Consider the following 20945-nt stretch of genomic DNA (forward strand, 5'->3'; position numbering starts at 1 on the left):
CTGATGGGCTCTACTCCTGTGCACACGCATATGGCAGCAGCCCACTGACCAGCTGGGGCCATTGAGGTAATTAAGAGCGGGCTCTGCTGGTTAAATCCTCACAAGTGGAATCTGAAGAAAACTAGACGCGGTACAAGATAACAGATAAAAGGAAATCGCCAACTTATTTATTGACACCTGACCAATCTCATTGTCAATAGGTCATACACAATTCCATCTTCTCACGTCATGTCAAGTTGGCAAGTGCAGATATTATATAACTTAAAACAATTATGGTGAAAAATGTCATGATCTGGATAAAACTAGCTAAGACCCTGACCAAGCTCATTGTCATACACAAATTCATCTTCGTCCACATGGCAAGTGTACATAATAAAACTAGCTAAGACCCTGATCAAGTTCATCTTGTCTTAAGTCAATGTCCAAGAATTAATTTGCGCTAACCTGATGGGAACTGCTCCTATGCCCACACATATACATATGGCAGCAGCCCACTGACCTGCTGGGACCATTGAGGTAAGAGTGGGCCCTGGTGATTAAGTTGTCACAAGTGGAATCTTCTACAGCTTGCAACTTCTTCAACCGAACACAGATAGAACTAGACAAGTAGACAAATAGGCGACTAACAGTTTGATTGATCTGTGCTGTATCCGACAGGCTGTTTGCTCTTTGTTTGTGTAGCTATCAACTGCCTCCTATAGTTACCTAATACGACATGCTAGCAGGATGGCAGTTTTGAAATTTTTATAAGTTCATAAAGCATCTAAGGCAACAACAGTTGTAAAACAGGACGGTTGCATACTTGTTCAAACCATATCACTTTCCACCATGCTAACAAACATGTGAAATAACAGGGATAAAAAGCTATAGAAAACAGACTCTGGATTTTGTCTTGAAATTGCATGAGGAATAGCTTGGCCATCAGACGGTAATCAGTGCATCAAAATTGCTAATCTCTGTCGATGCTTCTTTTGAAAATTGAAATGCTCTGGCCTTCAACGAACCAAAACTGAATCACGATGGACTTTAATATTCTATCAAATGGGCAAACTGGCAACATCCTATGGAGAAAAATGACAAATGTTTAAAAAGACATCTACAAGAACATGGCCTTTAATAAAAAAACTTTAGCATGTCAGTGAGGTAGGCATCAAGGTGCTAAAGAATGAATGGCAATTGGAGTGAAATTGTGACCTACAAGCAGAATCAAACCGAGAGAGAATTTAGTTATGGGCTGAATGTGCCATCGTCACACAAAATGAAAACTGCAAGTAGCACAAAGAATGAAGTGTTGCCTTCTTGCATACCAGAGAAGCAGGGCAAACCACAAGGAATACATGCAGAACTCTTTGGCATTGATCTTCCATATATGTATGTATATGCAATATCTATTCAGTTATATGATTTTGTCATACTGTACCTTCTGGCCACATGATTTTGGCATAAGTCAGCGAAAAAGGAGTTTACCTTCTGGTGTACTGGGAGTGTCAATAAAAAATCCTGTAAAGCAGGGTACCAACATTTCCGCAACAGCTTATACATAAATTCAGCACAGCACAACTTAACAACTGCAAATTGGACCTTTCATAAAAAATAATATCAACAGTTCATATCGCACTCTAAAGAGTAAAGTCTAGTTTCAACCTTGAACTTGAAGACGGTCTGATACGAACGCTTGAACTTCCAATTCTGGAATTTCAAACCCTGAGCTTTTTATCCTGGTTAATCCAGGTCCTTTTTCACTGAAATCATATTTAGCCCCCGAAACACGTGCAGGGCAGCACCATGCGGGCACGCTCACCGTGCTTCCACAGTCTCTTCTCTGTGTGCCCTCAATAGCGGTGTGAGTCAGCGATATCGGTCTTGGCCTGCGCCACGTCAGCAAATCCAGTTCCCAAAGTATGTTATCTAAGTTGTTGAAGCTCTCCGCTCCCACATTTCAACCTGCCTAATTGAATTTTCTTTCCTCTGTTTTAACATTGTGAGCTCCTGAGGATTGAAAGGTGGGGGAAGATCACATGGACCTGAATCATGGGCAGACTTCACCATGGATTCCATAAGAAACTTCTTCTCAGTGCCTTCAGCTTGGCAGACCAAAGATTCAGGACAGACCTCAACAGCTTCAGGTGGCTTAGTTGGCTTGAACGTTAGAAGGTTGGCATATTCGGTTAAAAGGTGAAGCATGTAATCATACACATGGTCCATATTAACCTCTTGTTGAACGAAATCGCTTGCTTCCTTTCCTATGCGCTGTGCCTATGGAGTAGATTTGTCAAGAAGAATGTAATAGACTAATAAACAACATGGTTAAAATTCTCAATATTCAGGTTCGATAACAGTCAGCTCTTAAGGAATGTATCCTTAAACACCAGACATGCATTCAGCCTGGTCAAAGTCAATACAGAAGTTTGGATGAAAATTTCAAGTTACCAGGGCTTAGCTGAAGTGCTCAAACATCAGCAAGTCAATGCTTGCTTTCATTTCATGTTTTGGTTATGGTTCACAGTTTACATCACATCTAATCTTGATGCTATGTACTTTTAACAGAAGGTAAGAAAATAATCCATGACACTCCATTTCCATTAATAATGTTCAGCAGTGAAAAACGTAATCACATGCATATTTAAATGCTGATAGAAGGAATGTACCAATTGCTTGTGAGAGTTGCCCCAGTCAACAGCATATTGTATTGAGGCGCATTTATTGTCATCCCGAACTGGCCAATAATGCTGAAGCGGCATAAGAGACCTTGAAAAGAAATCATAGTATTTTGGTGTGACCAACAGTGTCATTGAATCACATGCTAGAATATATTTCTGACTGATAGACCATGCTGATCCTTCTATATAGATCTTGTACCTGTTGAATGTTCAGTGTTAGGAACTTAGCCACACAAAAATAACCTGTAAATCTTGTTTTTTATCACCGAAAAACTAACAGGAACGCAAAGTAAACCTGTGAGTGCACTGACTGCCCAAATTCGAGGTCTTATACCCTTCCTTGCTCTCTTTGAACCAGTCCTGCAACACAAAGAATAAAGTAAAACCATAAGAGATGTTAATATTCGCCACCAAAAGCAAAGATATTTGCACAAGTAAGCACCCACATGGCTGTGTGCATCCTATCGATGCATTGACAATGAGATAAATAATGCTTCTTTTCCAAAAAAGAAAAAACAACCAGCAGAATTTGATGGTTTTGAATATGCCAAGTTAAACCATGTGTTTTAAGTATGCCAAATTAAACTATGCAGGTCCACATGAAAAGGGGGGAAAGGAGATGATGTACTTTCTTCAAGGTTCGATAACTACATGAGTGACACCATTAACATGCGAGTTACCTGAGTGTAAATCCTTGCATTCCAATCTTGCGTGCTGGAGACATTACACTTAACCAATTCCTGCCGTGATGTCGCAACTGCTGCATTCCCTTTCCAGTAAGCATAAGGTTCTCTACTGAACCATTTTCCTTTACTATTACCATCCTTCAAATCTTTATACAGCGCATCCCATGGTTTTATGTTGATCTCCGGCCTGCCAACCATGAAGCGGTATTATAGTGAGAGTTTATGTGCACAACTGAGTATGCAGTGCCCAACTTTCAAGTTTTGGAAATTCCTAGACATTTGAACTATTAGCAATACTCAAAGTGTTTGCTAATAGTAGTTTACCAGCCTGCGGATAATGCTTATCACATCAGTAATGATTCATTAACAAAATTATGATTCGTTGTCCAAAATATCATAGGCAAACACATAATCAACTTCACTGTCATCAAAATTCTGATACACTGTTCTTCATTACTGTCTTTCATTTCAGACCAAATGTAATCACATAGATAGACAGACAATTTCTATGTTATCTTCTTGATTACCAATAATGAAGCATATGGAATTCACGTATTAATCAGAGGAGCATTTTATACAGTTATTATAGAGTAAGAATGAAGAAGGCGAGCAAGCATAATTACCAGCCCCAGAATGACCAATCTGGGAAGACGATGTCCAGCGTCCTGTCATCCCCGCAGTACCGGAAGAGCGGCGGTATGAAGGGGGCGTGCTCCCCGCGGTAGAGGTGCGCGCGGACGACGGGCCAGTCGACGCAGTCGAACATGAGGTCGAGGTCGGGGACGCGGCCGGGGTAGCGGCGGAGCAGCTGGAGAATCCCCCAGATGGTGAAGAGGTCGCGCGTCTGGAACGCCGGGCGGAACCGCTGCACGAAGGCGCGGCCCCGCAGCACGACGAGGCGGAAGCTGGCGGTGGCGCGGGCGCGCGCGAGCATGGCGCGGGTGACGCCCCCCGCCGCGCGCCATGGGTGGAGGTCCTCGTGGATGAAGCGGAAGTAGGATGGGCACGAGGAGTTGGAGGGTGAGCGGGCGGCGGTGGCGGAGGTGGTGGCTGGTGGAAGGTCGGGGTCGGAGCGGCAGGAGGACGAGGAGGAGAGCGCGAGGCCCAGGGTTTGGGAAGATTTGCCCGCTCTGGCGGCGTGGGAGGTGTTGCGACGGAGGGGAGGGGTGGGGCAAGAGATGGAGTAGGCGGCAGGTGGCGGTCGTGGTGGTCTGGAGGGCAACTGCGGTGATGGGCTGGGGTGCTGTGTTTTGGGGTGGAGAACGGCGGCGGCGGCGGGAATGGCCGCGGTGGTCGGGAAGCTTACCTGCAACTGCAAAAACGAATGAGACGATCATTGCAACGATCCAAGGAAGATACTGATAATAAAATCACAAGCGTAAAAAATGCAAATGGTAAACTGAACCAATGGAGTAGTAGTATGTTTTTTATGAATTTGACCACTTTTTTTTCAAAATGGAGTAAAATACAAAAGAAAAACACCTCATTTGTGGACCTAGATAAAAAAACATGCTTTTGTTTTCTTTTTGCAAAAACCCGTCACCATTGTGCTAGCAGTTTGCGAAAAATGTTGATCGATCGATTAGCACGGTTTGAGTGAGACCAGACGATGGTTCCCGCTGTAAGTGATGACATGGCACAAGGAAAATGGACGGACGAGACAAAGTTAAGCGACCCGGTCAACCTCTCCTCTTCCTTCGTGAGTGGTGTCGGCATTTTCCGAACACCTAGCAGACACACACCACCTATGCTACTCGGTTGCTGCAGTAGTCGGCGAACGGTGGCAGGGACACACACCCGCACCTGGGGGCGTGGGGCTTGCGTTCGGCGACCTGACCGCCTTCAGGAGCACCCACACAATGGCTAACGACGAGCTTCGACGGTGTTGCATGCGCATTGGAGAACGACGGGCTCGAACGGCGCCAGGAAGGCTAGTGACAAGATTGCATTACATGCACCCCAGTGAGGACAGACGGTCGGGTCCAACAACACTCGCCACAATGCGAGGACTTCTCTCATGGGCGAGCACATGAACTGGGCCCGCACGCTTGACGAGGACGATGCCAGACAGCTTGATGAACCCTGCTCCGTGAACGTGTGTTACTTGTACAATATACCAACCGGAGGAGCCTTCCTTCCCCGTTTCCAACGATGTTAGATGTCACCCAGCCTCGGACGACTTCGAGCTCATTGCGCATCTCCATCCAATTGTGTGCATCCTATACATGGATGAAGATGAGAGAGAGAGAGAGAGAGAGAGGAGTGAAACAATGACGGTGAGCTCTTTGTATAGTTTAACAGTCCACAAAAGTGTGAATTGATAGCGGAACCCATCCATTCGGTTTTCACTTAAACTGATCTAATTGACGGGTAAGTGTTTTTCATAAACCGTGAGCACAATGATGACGAGTTTTTGCAAAAAAAAATATTGTGCCTCTTTTTATCAAGAGTCCACAAATATGATGGTTTTTTGTAGTTTACTCTTCAAAATGAAGTGAGAAATAATTCTTCTTTTTTGGAGGGTTGGTGATTCTTTCTAATTCAACAATAGTAACCGTTCAATCAAGATGTCTGCCTGATTTCATAATTGCACGAATCTCGTATATAAGATTCGATGGTTATTGACGATGACCATCCTGTTGGTTGGTAAATAGCAAAATCGTTTCGAAAAACGAATCAGCATCAAAGTCTGACAATCCTTAGCTCCATCATTTTCAGTATACTATCAAACATATAACCATGACTTGGATTGGTTCGGATTCTTCGGATGCTATGGAGCTAGCTACGATTGATTGTATGAACTGCTTCAGTTGAGTAATACATTATTTCACTCGCAAAAAAAACATATTCTTCTTTCGGTAAGCACCAGCATAACTCACATTATAAAAAAAAGTAAAAAATCGATCTAAAAGCATATGTAGAAGAATACCTAAGATTCACTCCTATATGCAATGCACAGTGAAAGGTGAGCCGGTATAAGCGCTCCCCTTTATTGGACTACCAATACCACCATTTTTATTTTCTATATAGACAATGACAAGCGGAGCCCGCTTCGTAAGTGGGTCATAACTTTATCCCTCTCGCTTTCTTTGGGGCGGTTGAACATGAGCCCACTAAGTTTTTTTTTTTGTAGTTTATGATTTTAGAGAATAAGAGTGGTCATTTTGAAATGAGATCTACGTTGTGCGCCGACGACTCAACAGGGAGAGAGAAAAAAGGATAGAAGGTTAATTTCGGAAGAAGAAACAACAACTATAAATCACCTATGGATGTAGGATTTTTTTTCTAAAACGGGTAAAAGATTTGCCTCATTCATTAAGTAAGCAGAGGACGTAGGATTATTGAATACACACTCTCACTCTCTCTCTTACACCCGCATGACTTCCTAATCAAAATATCTCCCTATTCAAACCGAACCTCACAAGTCAGAGATCAATGGCCGTCTTCCTCTTTATTCCAGTATCGAATGAAAACCTTTTCACCCGCAAAAAAAGAGAATGAAAACCTCTTACTCATCCGCAAAAAAGGAATGAAAACCTTTACTAAACAAAGCTCACCGACGGACTGACCAACTGGAGAGGCATCTGCGGCCGACCTCAAAAATTCCAACGACCCGTGCACTCTCTCGTGAGCCCTCCCCCTTTCTTCTTGTCGTTCCCTTCGTTTTCTCTACCCTTTCTACATCTTATCAAAACACCGCTTTTCCTTTGGCCCCTTCGTTTTCATTCAGTTCTTTCTCCCGAAAAAAGGAGGCGGCAGCGGCACGCCGGCACGGCAGGGAGGAAGATGACCTCGCAGCTGACCCTCCGGGTTACACTGACCGAGGGGGGCTGCTGCTAGCGCCTGTAGTGTGGTACTGTGCGTAGTGCGTCCATGGGCACCGTGACGTGAAGGGCACAACACAAAGCAGACACGAGAAAGGAAAAAAACTAATACGGCATACTTACCAGCTTTCAACGCCGTGGTCCATGCCGGCGGCTAACGGACTGGGATGGACTGAAGCACCGTGTCGACACTCACAACGTTACGTGAACCCCCCAGACCTAAGAGTTGCATTCATGGCAGAGCGGCTATCGCTGCCGTAGTCCTTGGTAGGAGACTAGGAGTAGACGACGGTCGGCGTCGTCCCTCAAGTCAACCAAAGTACTCGTGTAACACGAGTACTTTTGCGCGGCTAAGAACTCGATTCTTTGAGAAGGGAAGGGTCCAAGGGAAATTCTAGTCATTTGCATCAAGAAGCTGGGCTGTTGCTACCGATCATGCATGCAGCAGAGCAGAGCCTTCCGGCATGGCAACCGGAGACACAAAATCAACCGAGGAATCGAAAAGCTTCAAGTAGCAACTCACAGTAGAGGTGGTGGTGGTGATCCAGCGAGTGGATACGGCGACCGCTCCGACGACGACGACGGAGAAGAAGAGGAAGGTCGCGCTCGTTCTCGACAACGCCGCGACGAACTTGCTGGATCGCTGTCCGTCCACGGCCCCAGCTGCTGCCACCTCCATCGCCATGGCAGCCGTCCTTCTTCGCCAATCGCCGGTGACCTCTATTGGCTCAGGTATACTACGCGGCGAGATGTTCCACGGTTCCAGTGCTGCTTGAAGAGCAGCAGAGTGAGCGGGTGCTCGGTTTCCTTTGACGGTATAAGCACGAGCTCTTCTGTTAAGTTATGACGCTCCCAGCGGCACAGGGGCAGACAACGGCCCACAATTTATGACGTCTCCACGGGCTAGCGCAGCAGCAGCTACGTTGAACACGTCAACGACTTTCCACAACGAGAAGATGGAAATGAACACACACACACATCTCTTGAAAATTATGAAAGTAATTATAGTGGTAAATATAAACCATGCAATCACACAAGAATCTGCAAGACTTCCCAAAATTTATGATTTTTTTATCCTATAGAAAAGAAAAGTAAGTGAATTGTGGCTCAACCCGGTCCTACGGGGCCTTAGCACGACGACTTCCCGACTGTCTACTACAACAAGTTGTGCCCGGCTCCGATGATGGAGGGGCGATGACGGCGGCGCGCCTTCGGCTCGCTTCGATGCTTGTAGTCGTCGCTAGGTGGTCTACGGATCTGGATGTAATTTTTATTTCTGGTGTTCGTTGTATTGTCATGATTGAAGATGAATAGATTGAAAGTTTTTCCGCAAAAAAAAAACCCGGTGGTCAGCAGGTGTTGATACCTGCCCACCCGCGTGAGTTCGAATATCCCTATTCGCATTCCCGGTGTAGTACACACCATTCGTCTTAATGAAGTGTGGTGGGATGTCTAACCCGTGATGTGATCTTTAGAGGGAAAAAAGGCATTAGTTCACACTTTGTTATATAAAATCAGTTTACACATAACTCAACTCCTTTTTTTACCTTGATGTGCTAGAGGTATGGCCTTATTTTGATTTTCTAAACCCTAGAAGGATTCCGATGTGCAGAAATTAAACAGCTGAAAGCACTGATTTAGAGTTAAATAAGTACAAAACGAGTTAGACTTATAAAAAACAAAATAAAGTTAAATATTGTGGTGATATGGGTAATTTATCCCTCGTATTCTTCTAAAATGCGTTCGATAGAAATTCATAGGTCATATGTCAAAATTTTACTTTCATGAATTTTCACATTTTCATATTTTTTCTTTGTCGAGTGAACCAAACAATCCTCTATTCCTAAATAGCTACAACCCATTATCTATTTTCTTAACCATGCAAACATGCCACATAAGCAAACCATGCAATTAAGTCATAAGAGCATCTATAGCCAGACCCCCCAAACGTCCCATATGATTGCACGGGCATTGTCCAGACAATAGAGAGAAGAAAAAAGACACCCAACCAGACTCCTCATTTTGCGCTCATATGATTGGGTTGTCCGTGAATCCCCATATCCATACAAAAAATGAGGAGGATATGAGGATGTCCGAGCGTGTCCAGGCAGCCCTCCACATAGGATGCAGCCCACCACGGTTCTTTATTATTTCTTTTCTCTTTCTCTCTCCATCTCGACCAATCACATGCATTTGACCGGAAAAATTGAGGAGGATGTAGGGGACATGGTTGCATTGCATGCAAGCATAAATTAAGGGTCGTGACCGGGCACGTTCATGGACGTTTGGGGATCGATATTAGCCAATCATGGTCGTAGATGCTCTAAGCAATTTTTTGCATTACTATATGCATGTAGCGCAACATTGTCAATTCATACATAGTAACTACAAGTTACTTTTCATTAGATTTTGTATGTTTATGGACGTTATATGTGTTGGGCGTTTGCAACATACCCATGTAGTTCATTCTTCTCAATTTTATTAGAAATAACGTTCTTTTAACCGTAATCCAAAAGTTTTTCCTTCTTTTTAGACATTTCATATGTTTTACTTTTTTAAGCTTATATTTGCTTTCCATCAGATTTAGTTGTTTTTAGCAACTATTTATTACAAGGTTCCCGCAACAAAATGCGCGAGACATCATCTAGTTTCAATAGTTATGACTACCCATTTCCACAGTTAAGGGGTAAACTATAGACCGTAATAACATCCACTTAATTTAAATAATTTTTGAGCTAATTTAAATCTGATTTTAAATTGTTTGAATTTGATCCTAAGTTTTGAGGCTGCAAACATTTCGATACCTAAAAGTACGAAAAATTCGTTAAATTTTTGAATCATGTTAGTCCTTCGACTGGTTTCAGTGATGGTGGTGTGGTGAGCGCTTGGTCGGATGCTTCTATAAAGGTTGTAGAGCTCACTTTGATGGCTAACATTTCTTTTTGCAGGGTGATGGCTAACATTTCTTTTTTGCGGGGTGATGGCTAACATTCTCTACACCTCATCGGCATATAGTTACTGTTGCGTGTGTATGATCTCTTGGTAGCACTTTTAGAGGGTTACAAGGTAGCATGGTTTTAAGTTTTAGTTTCAGATATATTTCCGCACCTACAGAATTTCAGTGAATTTTAATGATTTTGGTTTGCATTTTGGCCAAAGCACAGAAACATTTATTTGAAATTATAAATTTTTTTTTGAAAATTTTGAAAATATATTTGAAATTTGGATTCTTGTGTACAACTGAAATGAGTAAACTGTTTTGACCAAAAGGTAAATATTTCAGTGTCCACTGAAATCATTGAAATTCATAACCAATTTTGACATGCATTGTGTTCCACAATTCGCCAATCATGTGTGGCTTTTTTTTCTATTATTTTTCTCCAAGTTTTTTGGCTATGTAAATATTTCATGGTTATATACATCTACAGTTGGTGCAGAGATCATAGTTACTGAAGTTTTTATTTGCAAGAATAATTTATGGAAGATGGTGAAACATAGAATGGTCGGATGATGATTCAAGAGCTAAGTAATGAAAGAGCTAAAAGAAAAATCCCATACAACTTATGAATAGACAACGCCACCAGTCATATAATTCTACGAAACACCCATATTCTCTGCTGTCGTTTATATCGATCAATAATTATCTGCTCTCGTCATTTTTCTCTGTTTTCCGATGCCCATGCAACGCGGAATGGAATGCCGTTGCCACAAAGGCAGAGAGACATAGTACTGTAAAGAGGTCCTGATTGCGGCAATCTGAATCAGGAGTACGGATACCATGGATCAACCGCTCCATCACTTCCACGACTGAGCGGCAAAGCATACCAACAACCGCATTTTGGTGCGGCCGCACCTCACTATGCCTCGTACAATGCTAGATGCTTAAGGTGATGTTTTAAAAAATAAATTGAAATTTTTTGAAGCACAGTGCCTACTTTTATAAAAAAGACGCTTGATTAAGCGTCCACTCTCTACATATAAACATCGGTGTAGTGCCTATTTCTACATGAAAGATGCTTGATTAAGCGTTCACTCTCTACATATAAGCATCGGTGTTTAAAAAAGCATTGATTCATTCATCTAAACACCTCTCCTAAGCGTCTTGCATCGAACAAGGCCTAGCCGCATCGGCTTTTTTAAACACCTCTCCTAAGCATCGGTGTTTAAAAAAGCATTGATTCATTCATCTAAACACCTCTGCATTTTCCTTTTACCGTTCTCATCATGTTTCCCTGCCATTACCACTCCAACTGCACTATGGTCGATCCAATGCGCATGTCAGAAACTCAGATACGCCATCCTTTGACTCTTGTCTCCTTCGTTGGTCAGTCGTCGGTCACCGCTCCTCCCACGTCTCCACCCGCCTCGCCGCATCGGCTTTCCTCCTCCGCAGCGTCTCCAGCTCCTCGGACCCGAAAGGCAACGGCAGCTCGCACGGTTCCGCGCTGCCCGAGACGTTCACCGCCGTGCCCGCCATGAACTCCCGCTCCAGCCCTCGCCTTCCGCGCGCCATGGACCGCACGGTGACCTCCACGGCCCCGTCCGGCACCGTGGGCCTGTACCGCAGCAGCCTAGCATACTCGCTCAGAAGGTGGAACATGTAGTCGTACACATTATCCATCGTCAGCTCCTCCTGCACGAACCGGCTCGCATTTCCTCCTATTTCCCGCGCCTGCAAGTGCGAGCACCGACGAGCGATGAGACGGGAGCAGTGGTTCAGAATCTCTGGCGGTGCGACGGGCTGGACGGAGGCTGCCGAAATGAGGTAGCAGTACGTATACCTTGCCTGGGTGCGAGTTGCCCCAGTCCACGGCGAACTTGATGGACCGGCACTGGCCGCGGTCACCGCGCACGGGCCAGTAGTGTCGCAGCGGCACGAGCCCCCTGGAGAAGAAGTCGTGGAACCTCGGGCGCACGACCAGCGTCACGGAGTCGCACGCCAGGATGTACTTCTCGCTCACCGACCACCCGCGCCCTTCCACGTACATCTTGTACCTGCCCGTCGTTGCACCAGCGGTGCCAACAATGTCACCGTCAGGCGCCAGCGTGCGTGCCAATGTGCCCGTGGCACGACCACGAGCGTGGGCGAGAGCAATGTTACCTGTGCGTGCACTGCTTGGCCAAGTCCGATGCCCTGAACCCGTCTCGCACCTCCGTCCTCCAGTCCTGAAAAAAATGCAGAGCGTGCGCTGATGAGCATTACTGACACTGAACTACGTACGGCATAGCTGTGGCGTGCCTGCACGTAGATCCGGGCGTTCCAGTCACGCTCGCGGGAGACGTTGCACTTGAGGAGCTCCCGGCGCGCCGCGCCCACCGTCGGGTTCCCCTTCCAGTACGCGTACGGCGTCCTGCGCGTCCAGTCCAACGCCGCATTCGCCTCACTGATCTCCCTTCTCAATGCTTCCCATGGCTTTATGTTCAGCTCCGGCCTTCGTATAAGTTCAAACAGAACCGATCAACAATTAGCACTCCTCAATAGACGCGGCATGATTGGCGCGATGCCATGCAGAGTAGGAGTATTTACCAGCCCCAGAAGGACCAGTCAGGGAAGGCGATGTCCAGCGTGAACTCGCTGCCGCAGTACCGGAACAGCGGCGGAGGCGTGTGGTCGCCGGCGTTGATGACCGGCAGGTCCTGGCAGTCGAACATGAGATCGAGGTCGGGGAGGCGGCCAGCGTAGCGCCGGAGCAGCTGCAGGATGCCCCATTGCGTGAACACGTCCCGCGTCTGGAAGCACCGGCCGTAGCGCGCCACGTAGAGGCGCCCCGCGAGCACCGTCACCCGGAACTTGGCGCCGTACCGGCGGGCGCCTTCCAACGTCTCGCGCGTGATCCCCGTGGCTCGCCATGGCCGCAGGTCTTCGTGGATCCACCGGAAGTAGGCCGGGCACGCCGTCGTCGCTGGTTCTGCGGCATCCGGCGCCGGAGCAGGTGGCTGCTGCGGAGGAAGGGCCCCCCAACCGGCAGGAATGATCGAAGCAACCTGTAAATTGTATACGAATTTCATACCAAGATGTTGTCATGCGTCTCTTAATAGTAACAAATGATGCAATCCAGTCCCATCTTAACGAAATTGTTTCCGAATGTTCAGTGGCTGGTGGTTCAGTTGCCCGGCAGACTTGTCGGCAACCGTGGTAGTACTGTTCTATGTTCTGAACTTCTGATGCATCGGTCGGCCGGTACCAAGTACTGTCGCAACTCTCTGAAGTCCTGCCCTACCCTACCATGACCCTACCCGGATGATCAGCAAACTCAAACTACTATTCTGCGATAAGCCATGATGCATCTGTAATTATATCACAGCATTTCAGCAAACAAGAGAGAGAGAGAGAGAGAGAGAGAGAGAGAGAGAGAGAGAGAGAGAGAGAGAGAGAGAGAGAGAGAGAGAGAGAGCGCGAGAGAGCGAGCGAAGCTAGAAAACTTTACTCTGGCGCTGGCAGACATCCAGTAGGCGGAGACGAAAGCGCAGGCGACAATCGCGGCGATGAAGATGAACACGCCGCCGTTCACAGTCAGGCTCCGAGTGAGCCGGCCAGCCTTCGCCGGAGGCTGCATCTCTGATCTCTCAGCCTGATACGCTGCCTTCTTCCCGCCTCGGTAGAACGAACGCCCGAAGCGATGAACTCGTCATCTCTCTCTTTCTCCTTTTCCCGCTAGCCCTTTTTTCTAGTACGTATTAACTTGGACTCTGCCCGGTCTTTAGTGATGCTAGCTTGGCGGGCATATTTGGGAAGTGGGAGCGTACGAGGGTGTTGAAATGCGTGGAAGAAGGAAGGTTTCAAGGATGTGATGATGCAAGTGCCCTTGATCATGTGATGTGGACTGCTCCCTTCATCCAATTCGGTGCACCAGATATAAACCTTTAGACGACGAAAGGTGGTGATCCACTTAAAATTGTTGTTTTCACATTTATTGGCGTGCAGAAATGCTAGTACGGGTCGCATGGAGCTTTCTCAGACTACCCACAATGGGAGTAACATAGGTAGTAACATCACACATATCTAGGTTAAATAGATGATGTGGCATGCAATAATTAAAGAAAGAGGTGAAAGTGGTAACATAGCTAGTTACTACTAGGATGAGTAACATCACACATATCAAGGCAAGATGTGTCTATAGCCTAATAAATGAAGTGTTGCATGTTACCACACATATGTTACTTCCCACTATAAAGATAGTAACATAGACTACTAACATGGGCATGTTACTAGTCTATGTTACTACCCATTGTGGCTAGTCTCAAAGGGGCAGACATCAGACAACGACCCACAATTTATGATGTCTCCACAGGCTAGCGCAACAGCTACGTTGAACCCGTCAACGACTTTCCACAAGGAGCAGATGAAAATGAACACACACACACAAAGCTCTTGAAAATTATGAAAGTAATTATAGTGGTAAATATAAACCATGCAATCACACAAGAACCTGCAAGACTTCCAAAAATTGCGATTCTTCTTTCTTTTTTGTATCCTACAGAAAAGAAAAGTAAGTGAACTGTGGCTCAATCCGGTGGTCAGCGGGTGTTGATACCTGCCCACCTGCCTGAGTTTGAATATCCCTACTCGCATTCTCGGTGTTGTACACACTATTCGGCTTAATGAAACGTTCATGGGCAGTCTAACCCGCAATCTGATTTTTAGAAGGAAAAAAAGAGTATCATTTCACACACTTTTTTTTTATAAAATCAGTTTACATATAACTCGACTCCTTTTTTTTACCTTGATGTGCTGGAGGTATGGCCTTATTTTGATTTTCAAAACCCTATAAAGATTTCAACGTGGGAGAAATTAAACGGCTGAAAGCATCGATTTAGAGTTAAATAAGTAGAAAACGTACCAGATTTATAAAAACAAAATAACGATAAATATTGTGGTGATATGTGTGACCTATCTCTCATATTGTTCTAAAATTCGATATGACGCCCCTGATTCAATCGTACACTAATCATACACGCAAACGTGTACGATCAAGATCAGGGACTCACGGGAAGATATCACAACACAATTCTAAAAACATAATTAAGTCATACAAGCATCATAATACAAACCAGGGGCCTCGAGGACTCGAATACAAGTGCTCGATCATAGACGAGTCAGCGGAAGCAACAATATCTGAGTACAGGCATAAGTTAAACAAGTTGCCATAAGATGGCTAGCACAAGAGGGGGATAGCTAGTCTTGTCGAAGACTACGCTTCTGGCAGCCTCCATCTTGCAGCAAGTAGAAGAGAGTAGATGGTAAGTTCACCAAGTAGCAACGCATAGCATAATCCTACCCGGCGATCCTCTCCTCGTTGCCCTGTTAGAGATCGATCACTGGGTTATATCTGGCACTTGGAAGGGTGTGTTTTATTAAGTATCCAGTTCTAGTTGTCATAAGGTCAAGGTACAACTCCGAGTCGTGCTGTTACTGAAGATCACGACTATTGGAATAGATAAACTTCCCTGCAGGGGTGCACCACATTACCCAACATGCTTGATGCCCTTTGGCCGGACACACTTTCCTGGGTCATGCCCGGCCTCGGAAGATCAACACGTCGCAGCCCTACCTAGGCACAACAGAGAGGTCAGCACGCCGGTCTAAACCTATGGCGCAGGGGTCTGGGCCCATCGCCCATTGCACACCTGCACGTTGCGAGGGCGGCCGAAAGCAGACCTAGCCTCCCTAATACAAGAGCAGGCGTTCCAGTCCAATCCGGCGCGCGCCGCTCAGTTGCTGACGTCAAGAAGGCTTCGGCTGATACCACGACGTCGAGTGCCCATAACTGTTCCCGCGTAGTTGGTTAGTGCGTATAGGCCAATGGCCAGACTCAGATCAAATACCAAGATCTCGTTAAGCGTGTTATTTTAAAGTAACCGCGGACGCCGACCAGGGCCAGGCCCACCTCTCTCCTAGGTGGTCTCAACCTGCCCTATCGCTCCGCCACAAAGATCCACACAGAGGGCCGTCGGGAAAGTATGTCCTTTCAGCCCCCAATCCGTGAATCGACCGCGGGTACTCAACGAGCCGACCCGACTTTAGTCACCACATGTATCATGTATTATGTATATAAGTATATACCCGTGATCACGGCCCGGTAGTGTAGCATGGAAGACAGACAAGAATGTAGGGCCACTGATGGAATACTAGCATCCTATACTAAGCATTTAGGATTGCAGGTAAGGGTAACAATTGTAGCAACAATGACAGGCTATGCAGCAGAATAGGATTAACCGAAAGCAGTAACATGCTACACTACTCTAATGCAAGTAGTAGAGAGAAGGAATAGGCGATATCTGGTGATCAAGGGGGGGGGCTTGCCTGGAAGCTCAGCCGAGAAGGAGGGGTCGTCAACACCGTAGTCGACCGGGGCAGCAGCGACGCCAGTCTCGTAGTCCACCAGAGAGAAGAGGGGGAAGAAACAATAAATACAGACCAAACAAAGCAGCACAAAATATAACAAGGCAATACGCGATGCCAGGGGTGATCTAACGCAGGGATAGGTGATACCGGCAAAGGGAGAAAACATTCGGAAAAGTATTCCCGGTGTTTCACGTTTTCGGACAGATGAACCGGAGGGGGAAAGTTGTGTGTTTGCTATGCTATGGATGTGTGGCGGACGAAGGGGCTGCGCATCCGAATTCGTCTCGTCGTTCTGAGCAACTTTAATGTACAAAGTTTTCCCATCCAAACTACGGTTTAGTTTATATTAATTTTAAAAGATTTAAAACATTTTTAGGATTTATTTAATTACTTTAAATCAACATTATCCAGAATAGTGTTTGCCGACGTCATCATGACATCAGCAATCAACAGGGCGTTGACTGGTCAAACTGACACGTGGGTCCTGCATGTCATTGACTGTTTAGTTAATTAATGATAGTTAATTAAGTTAATTAGCTAATTATGTTAATTAAACATGATTAAGTAAGTTAATTAATTAATTAAATTTATTTTTATTATTATAATTTTTAATATTTTTTATATATAAATCGTTCTAGGGGTGGAGCCCCCTTGTCATAGGCCCCAGGGGCGGGCCCGGTTGTCAATGGGCCAAAAGGCCTTAACGGGCACGGGCGCTAATGGGTGCGTGGGCGCAGGGGCACTGCAGGGCGCCCGTTAGCGGGTAGAGACCACGACTCGGCGCAGCAGGGCACCGGCAGCCACGGCGCCGGTCAGGGGAGACGCGGGTCGCGGCGGCCGGTGCGGCCGGAGACGGGGCGTCGACGGAGGGGGTGGCCGCGGGCTCGGCTGGGCGAAGCGGGCGGCGAGCGGACAGTGGGCGCGGGGGTGTGCGGCAGCGCGGGGGAACGTGGCGGCGCAGGTGAGATGGGACGCAGCGGGCGAGGCGGCAAGCAGCAGAGGCGGGCGGAGGCCATGGGGATGCGTGGGCGGTTGCCGAAGCAGAACACGGTGGAGGCCGAGGTCGGGCGCGGGTGGAGGTGGCCACGGATGACAATGGGGCATTAGTGGGGCCGGGTGGACGGCGTGTGGGCGCGGCCCACGGTGATGCACGCGTGCGGCGCAGGGAGGCCAGATGCGCGGCGGGCAGCGGCTGGGCGATGCGGGCGCGAGCAGTGCGGGCGCGCGGTCGCTTGGCCAGCGACACGGTGAGGCTGCGCGAGTAGCGGTGAGGGCGGCCAAGGGCATGGCCGGGCGCGGCTGGGGTTGTGCGCGCGTGCGCGTGCATGGGCGAGGCAAGGCTGCCGGCGGCGGCGACAGTAGCAGCAGGAGGGAGAGCGCGGGGTGCGGCCGGTGGGACGGCCGCGGTTGGGCGCTGCGAGGGGAGGGGAGGAAGCAGGGCTCACATTGAGCCTGTAGGGTACTGGGCAGCGGGGCGTGGGGAGGAGGCCGGAGACGGCGGCGACGGGAAGGCAGTCCGGTGATGGCGTCCGGCGAGGTCTAACGGTGGGGCAGCGCCAGGCGTCAAGCGAGGGTGAAGGGATCGGGCTCCTCCCGATCCAGATCCAGAGCGAGGGGGGAAGTGGTCGTCGGTGGGTTAGGGTTTTGGGGTCCAGGGGATAAGGAGAGGAGTGGGGGTGGGCTGCTTGGGCCGGACTGGTGGCCAGCTGGGCTAGTTGGCCCAGTGGGGGGCGGGTCCTGTTGTTTTTCTTTTCTTTTGTTTTATTTTCACTTTTTCTTTTTATTTATTTTCTTTTCTGTTTTATTTCACTTCAAAATATTTAGGCATTTTCTAAAAAATGTTTTCTCCATAATAATTACCAGTGCAATATTTGGCACCGACCGAACATTTTTGTTTCAATGTTTGAAAAATTTTGATGTTTGTCTTTATTTTAGATTTGAATCTGAATCGTTTTTAACTAACGCGAGATTAGCGACAGTAACGGAGGTGACGTGGCATCATTAGCAGAGGTTACTGTAGCTTGATTATCCGGGCGTCACAATTCTCCTCCACTACAAGAAATCTCGTCCCGAGATTTAAGAGGTGGAATAAAGGGGAAAGGTCTGGTTACGAAACCCTAATGAATCTTCTCGGTCTTGGTTGCTCTTCTCGAAGAGGTAGATCCACTACGTTTGATGTCTTCATTTCTCTGCTTCAGGTCATCATGATGAAGTCGGCATCCTTTCTTCGGGAATTCCATCGTACTTACGAATGAATAAAGGGTGGGTATTCCGGGGGAACGAACCTCTGCAAGGTTGACTATCTGGTCGATACCATCGGGGAAGGTGGCGGAAAGTAACTCTCGAATTGAAACTTAAGAAGGTATCGAGAGCAAAGTAAGGAGGTATCATGGGAAGTTTTGAGCGGGCAGGCAATCGTTCGATGCCTGTTACAGGGCGTGAAAGGGGTTCAAAGCAACAATATTAAGTATTGTGTCTGATACAAGAATTGATTGTCCGTAGGACGGTGACTCGTGAATTACCAGAGTCAAGCGTGAGAAATAACTTTGGCAACAGGGGTGTACAGGAGAGTCAGGTTTCGATCCTGTGGAACTGTGGGTTATGGACCCACCATGTGGGTTAAAAGTAGGAAAGCGGTGATGTCTTGCACTTTCATGTAAACAAGGCATGTGAGAGGATAGCCTGTCAGTTACATCGGCAACAACATTGGTACCAAGGGCGAGGGACGAAGAGAACCATTTTCCTGCTCGTTGAACGAGGCGGACCAGTAGGCAAAGTTCTCGTCCATCGGTGGTTACCGGAATGTCATCAACAAAAGTAACAGGGTCTTTCTAACAGAATTGTAGAACGAGGTGTTTACAAAAGCAGGAGAATAATATTGCTTAGATCATATAGATCTCAAGAAAGGTTAAACCAAACAATGGAAAGGAAAATGTGATTATCAAATTTAAACAGAACAATGGAAAGGAAAATGTGTTTAAACACATATTTCAACAGTATATTCTTCCCAAGGACAAGCAGAGCATGATATCCATGACCGGATATAATTTAGAAAAGTCTTTAGGTAACGTGAGAGAAATTTCATGACATTACCCATACAGTGGTGTTTGGGTAATTGAGCAGGAAACATTTAGCATTGGGCTTCAAATGTTCTTGTTGAAAATCGGAGTACCACAGACAAGCTTCGAGATAGCATTGACGTGGTCACTGGGTAAAGATCAGACTTTGGATACACAAAGGATCCATCAGGAACAACTTATAGAATAAGTCTTACAATTTCCTCATGGAAGAATGGTTAACCTTGCTAAAAAGGAAGCTATAACAATAGGTCCTCCGGCCAGGTGTGCTAGGTATGACACCACCTTACCGGTTCATATAACGACCAATGTTATAACTCTTGGTAATATGTCCCAACCATCATATCTGACCGAGATTCAGATCTGATTGGTGTCAGGATACCTCAGACTCAGGACGCCTGAGATGAAAGGTGTAACACAAATTGTCGAGATGACATTGTAAGGTTCTCAAGGAAATGAACTATGGAAGCGAGTTCTAAAACAAGAGTTCATCATTAAACCAAGGAGAGGGTGAGGGGATGGCTGATGGATTCAGCGACAATTCGTCGAGATTTCCAAAAGATGGATCTCCACAATTATGTGAACAAGGAGATAACATTTGTCAGATCAAATTATGTAATGAGGTATGCTCGAGGAAAACATACACAGTTAAACATTGGTTGAAAGGTGCACCCGAAATATGGGCTTATGTAGCATGATCAATGTTAGAATGGTGATTCGATAACCAATGGTCTAAGAATGAAATATCAACCATTAACTTCAAAGCAATAGGGTTGCTAGAAGTTTTGAAGTCGCACATCATAGTTCAATTGTCGGTGTTCCGGTTAGAAACAACACGGGGACCAAGGAATGAACGGATATGGCAAGAAGTATCACTTGTATCAAGATCTCTTAAGAGGTGGTGAAATTCTAACAACATTCTTGACATAAAGGATGGTAACACTCTGCGGTAGAACATAACATAAGTTGGATAGCAAGGAACTCAAGGTACAACACAAAACAAGAACAAGTTTTGTGTTGGAGGGAATGCAATAATGTTGTCGATGATAACCCAAATCATCGAGGGCAAAGGATGGTATTTTTCATCAAGAATTCGATAGATATCTTGGAAGACCTCAGAATGTTGATGATGATCACGACACATTTGTCGAGAGGTTTCAAGAAGATGTAACCGATCGGCGATGACATCAAGTCAACAGAATGATGAAGCGAAAAGTTATTGGAACCATGGGTACGACACAAATTCAAAATCAAGCTTGTTGTTCAAGGACAAATGATATGACGATGAAGATCGATGTAAGATTAGCTCACCATTGAAATTTTTGCTCCGGCAAGAAGGACCAGGTAGCATA

The 20945-nt window shown here is 46.4% G+C and overlaps 2 protein-coding genes across 3 annotated transcripts; both read right to left on the reverse strand.

Annotated features, from left to right (window-relative positions):
• Positions 1-1471: 1471 nt before the first annotated feature.
• Positions 1472-8030, reverse strand: LOC109742183 (uncharacterized). Of its 2 annotated transcripts, none has more exons than XM_020301270.4 (6): positions 7694-8030; positions 3970-4658; positions 3341-3533; positions 2956-3020; positions 2649-2859; positions 1472-2256 (listed from the first exon to the last, which is right to left on the reverse strand). In XM_020301270.4, the coding sequence occupies exons 1-6, from the start codon at positions 7853-7855 to the stop codon at positions 1909-1911; spliced, it is 1668 nt and encodes a 555-aa protein (XP_020156859.1). In that variant the 5' UTR covers positions 7856-8030; the 3' UTR covers positions 1472-1908. The 2 variants fall into 2 exon arrangements, with proteins under 2 accessions (XP_020156859.1, XP_020156861.1); XM_020301272.4 differs by having other exon boundaries at positions 1562-2256; positions 2649-2748; positions 7694-8010.
• Positions 8031-11225: 3195 nt separating this feature from the next.
• LOC109742191 (uncharacterized) lies at positions 11226-13933 on the reverse strand. The gene is made up of 6 exons (XM_020301283.4): positions 13599-13933; positions 12698-13155; positions 12410-12602; positions 12272-12336; positions 11952-12165; positions 11226-11842 (listed from the first exon to the last, which is right to left on the reverse strand). The coding sequence occupies exons 1-6, from the start codon at positions 13725-13727 to the stop codon at positions 11507-11509; spliced, it is 1395 nt and encodes a 464-aa protein (XP_020156872.1). The 5' UTR covers positions 13728-13933; the 3' UTR covers positions 11226-11506.
• Between the last annotated feature and the right edge of the window lie 7012 nt (positions 13934-20945).

Source organism: Aegilops tauschii, chromosome 2 (genome assembly GCF_002575655.3).
Source record: "Aegilops tauschii subsp. strangulata cultivar AL8/78 chromosome 2, Aet v6.0, whole genome shotgun sequence".
In the NCBI taxonomy this organism is placed as follows: Eukaryota; Viridiplantae; Streptophyta; class Magnoliopsida; order Poales; family Poaceae; genus Aegilops; species Aegilops tauschii.

Coding starts and splice junctions, on each gene's coding strand:
- LOC109742183 (XM_020301270.4), bottom strand. CDS start 7,855: ATGGCGATGGAGGTGGCAGCAGCTGGGGCCGTGGACGGACAGCGATCC. Junction 4,659..7,693: donor TCACCACCACCACCTCTACT/GTGAGTTGCTAC, acceptor TCGTTTTTGCAG/TTGCAGGTAAGCTTCCCGAC. Junction 3,534..3,969: donor GATTGGTCATTCTGGGGCTG/GTAATTATGCTT, acceptor CATGGTTGGCAG/GCCGGAGATCAACATAAAAC.
- LOC109742191 (XM_020301283.4), bottom strand. CDS start 13,727: ATGCAGCCTCCGGCGAAGGCTGGCCGGCTCACTCGGAGCCTGACTGTG. Junction 12,603..12,697: donor GACTGGTCCTTCTGGGGCTG/GTAAATACTCCT, acceptor ACTTATACGAAG/GCCGGAGCTGAACATAAAGC. Junction 11,843..11,951: donor GCAACTCGCACCCAGGCAAG/GTATACGTACTG, acceptor TCGCACTTGCAG/GCGCGGGAAATAGGAGGAAA.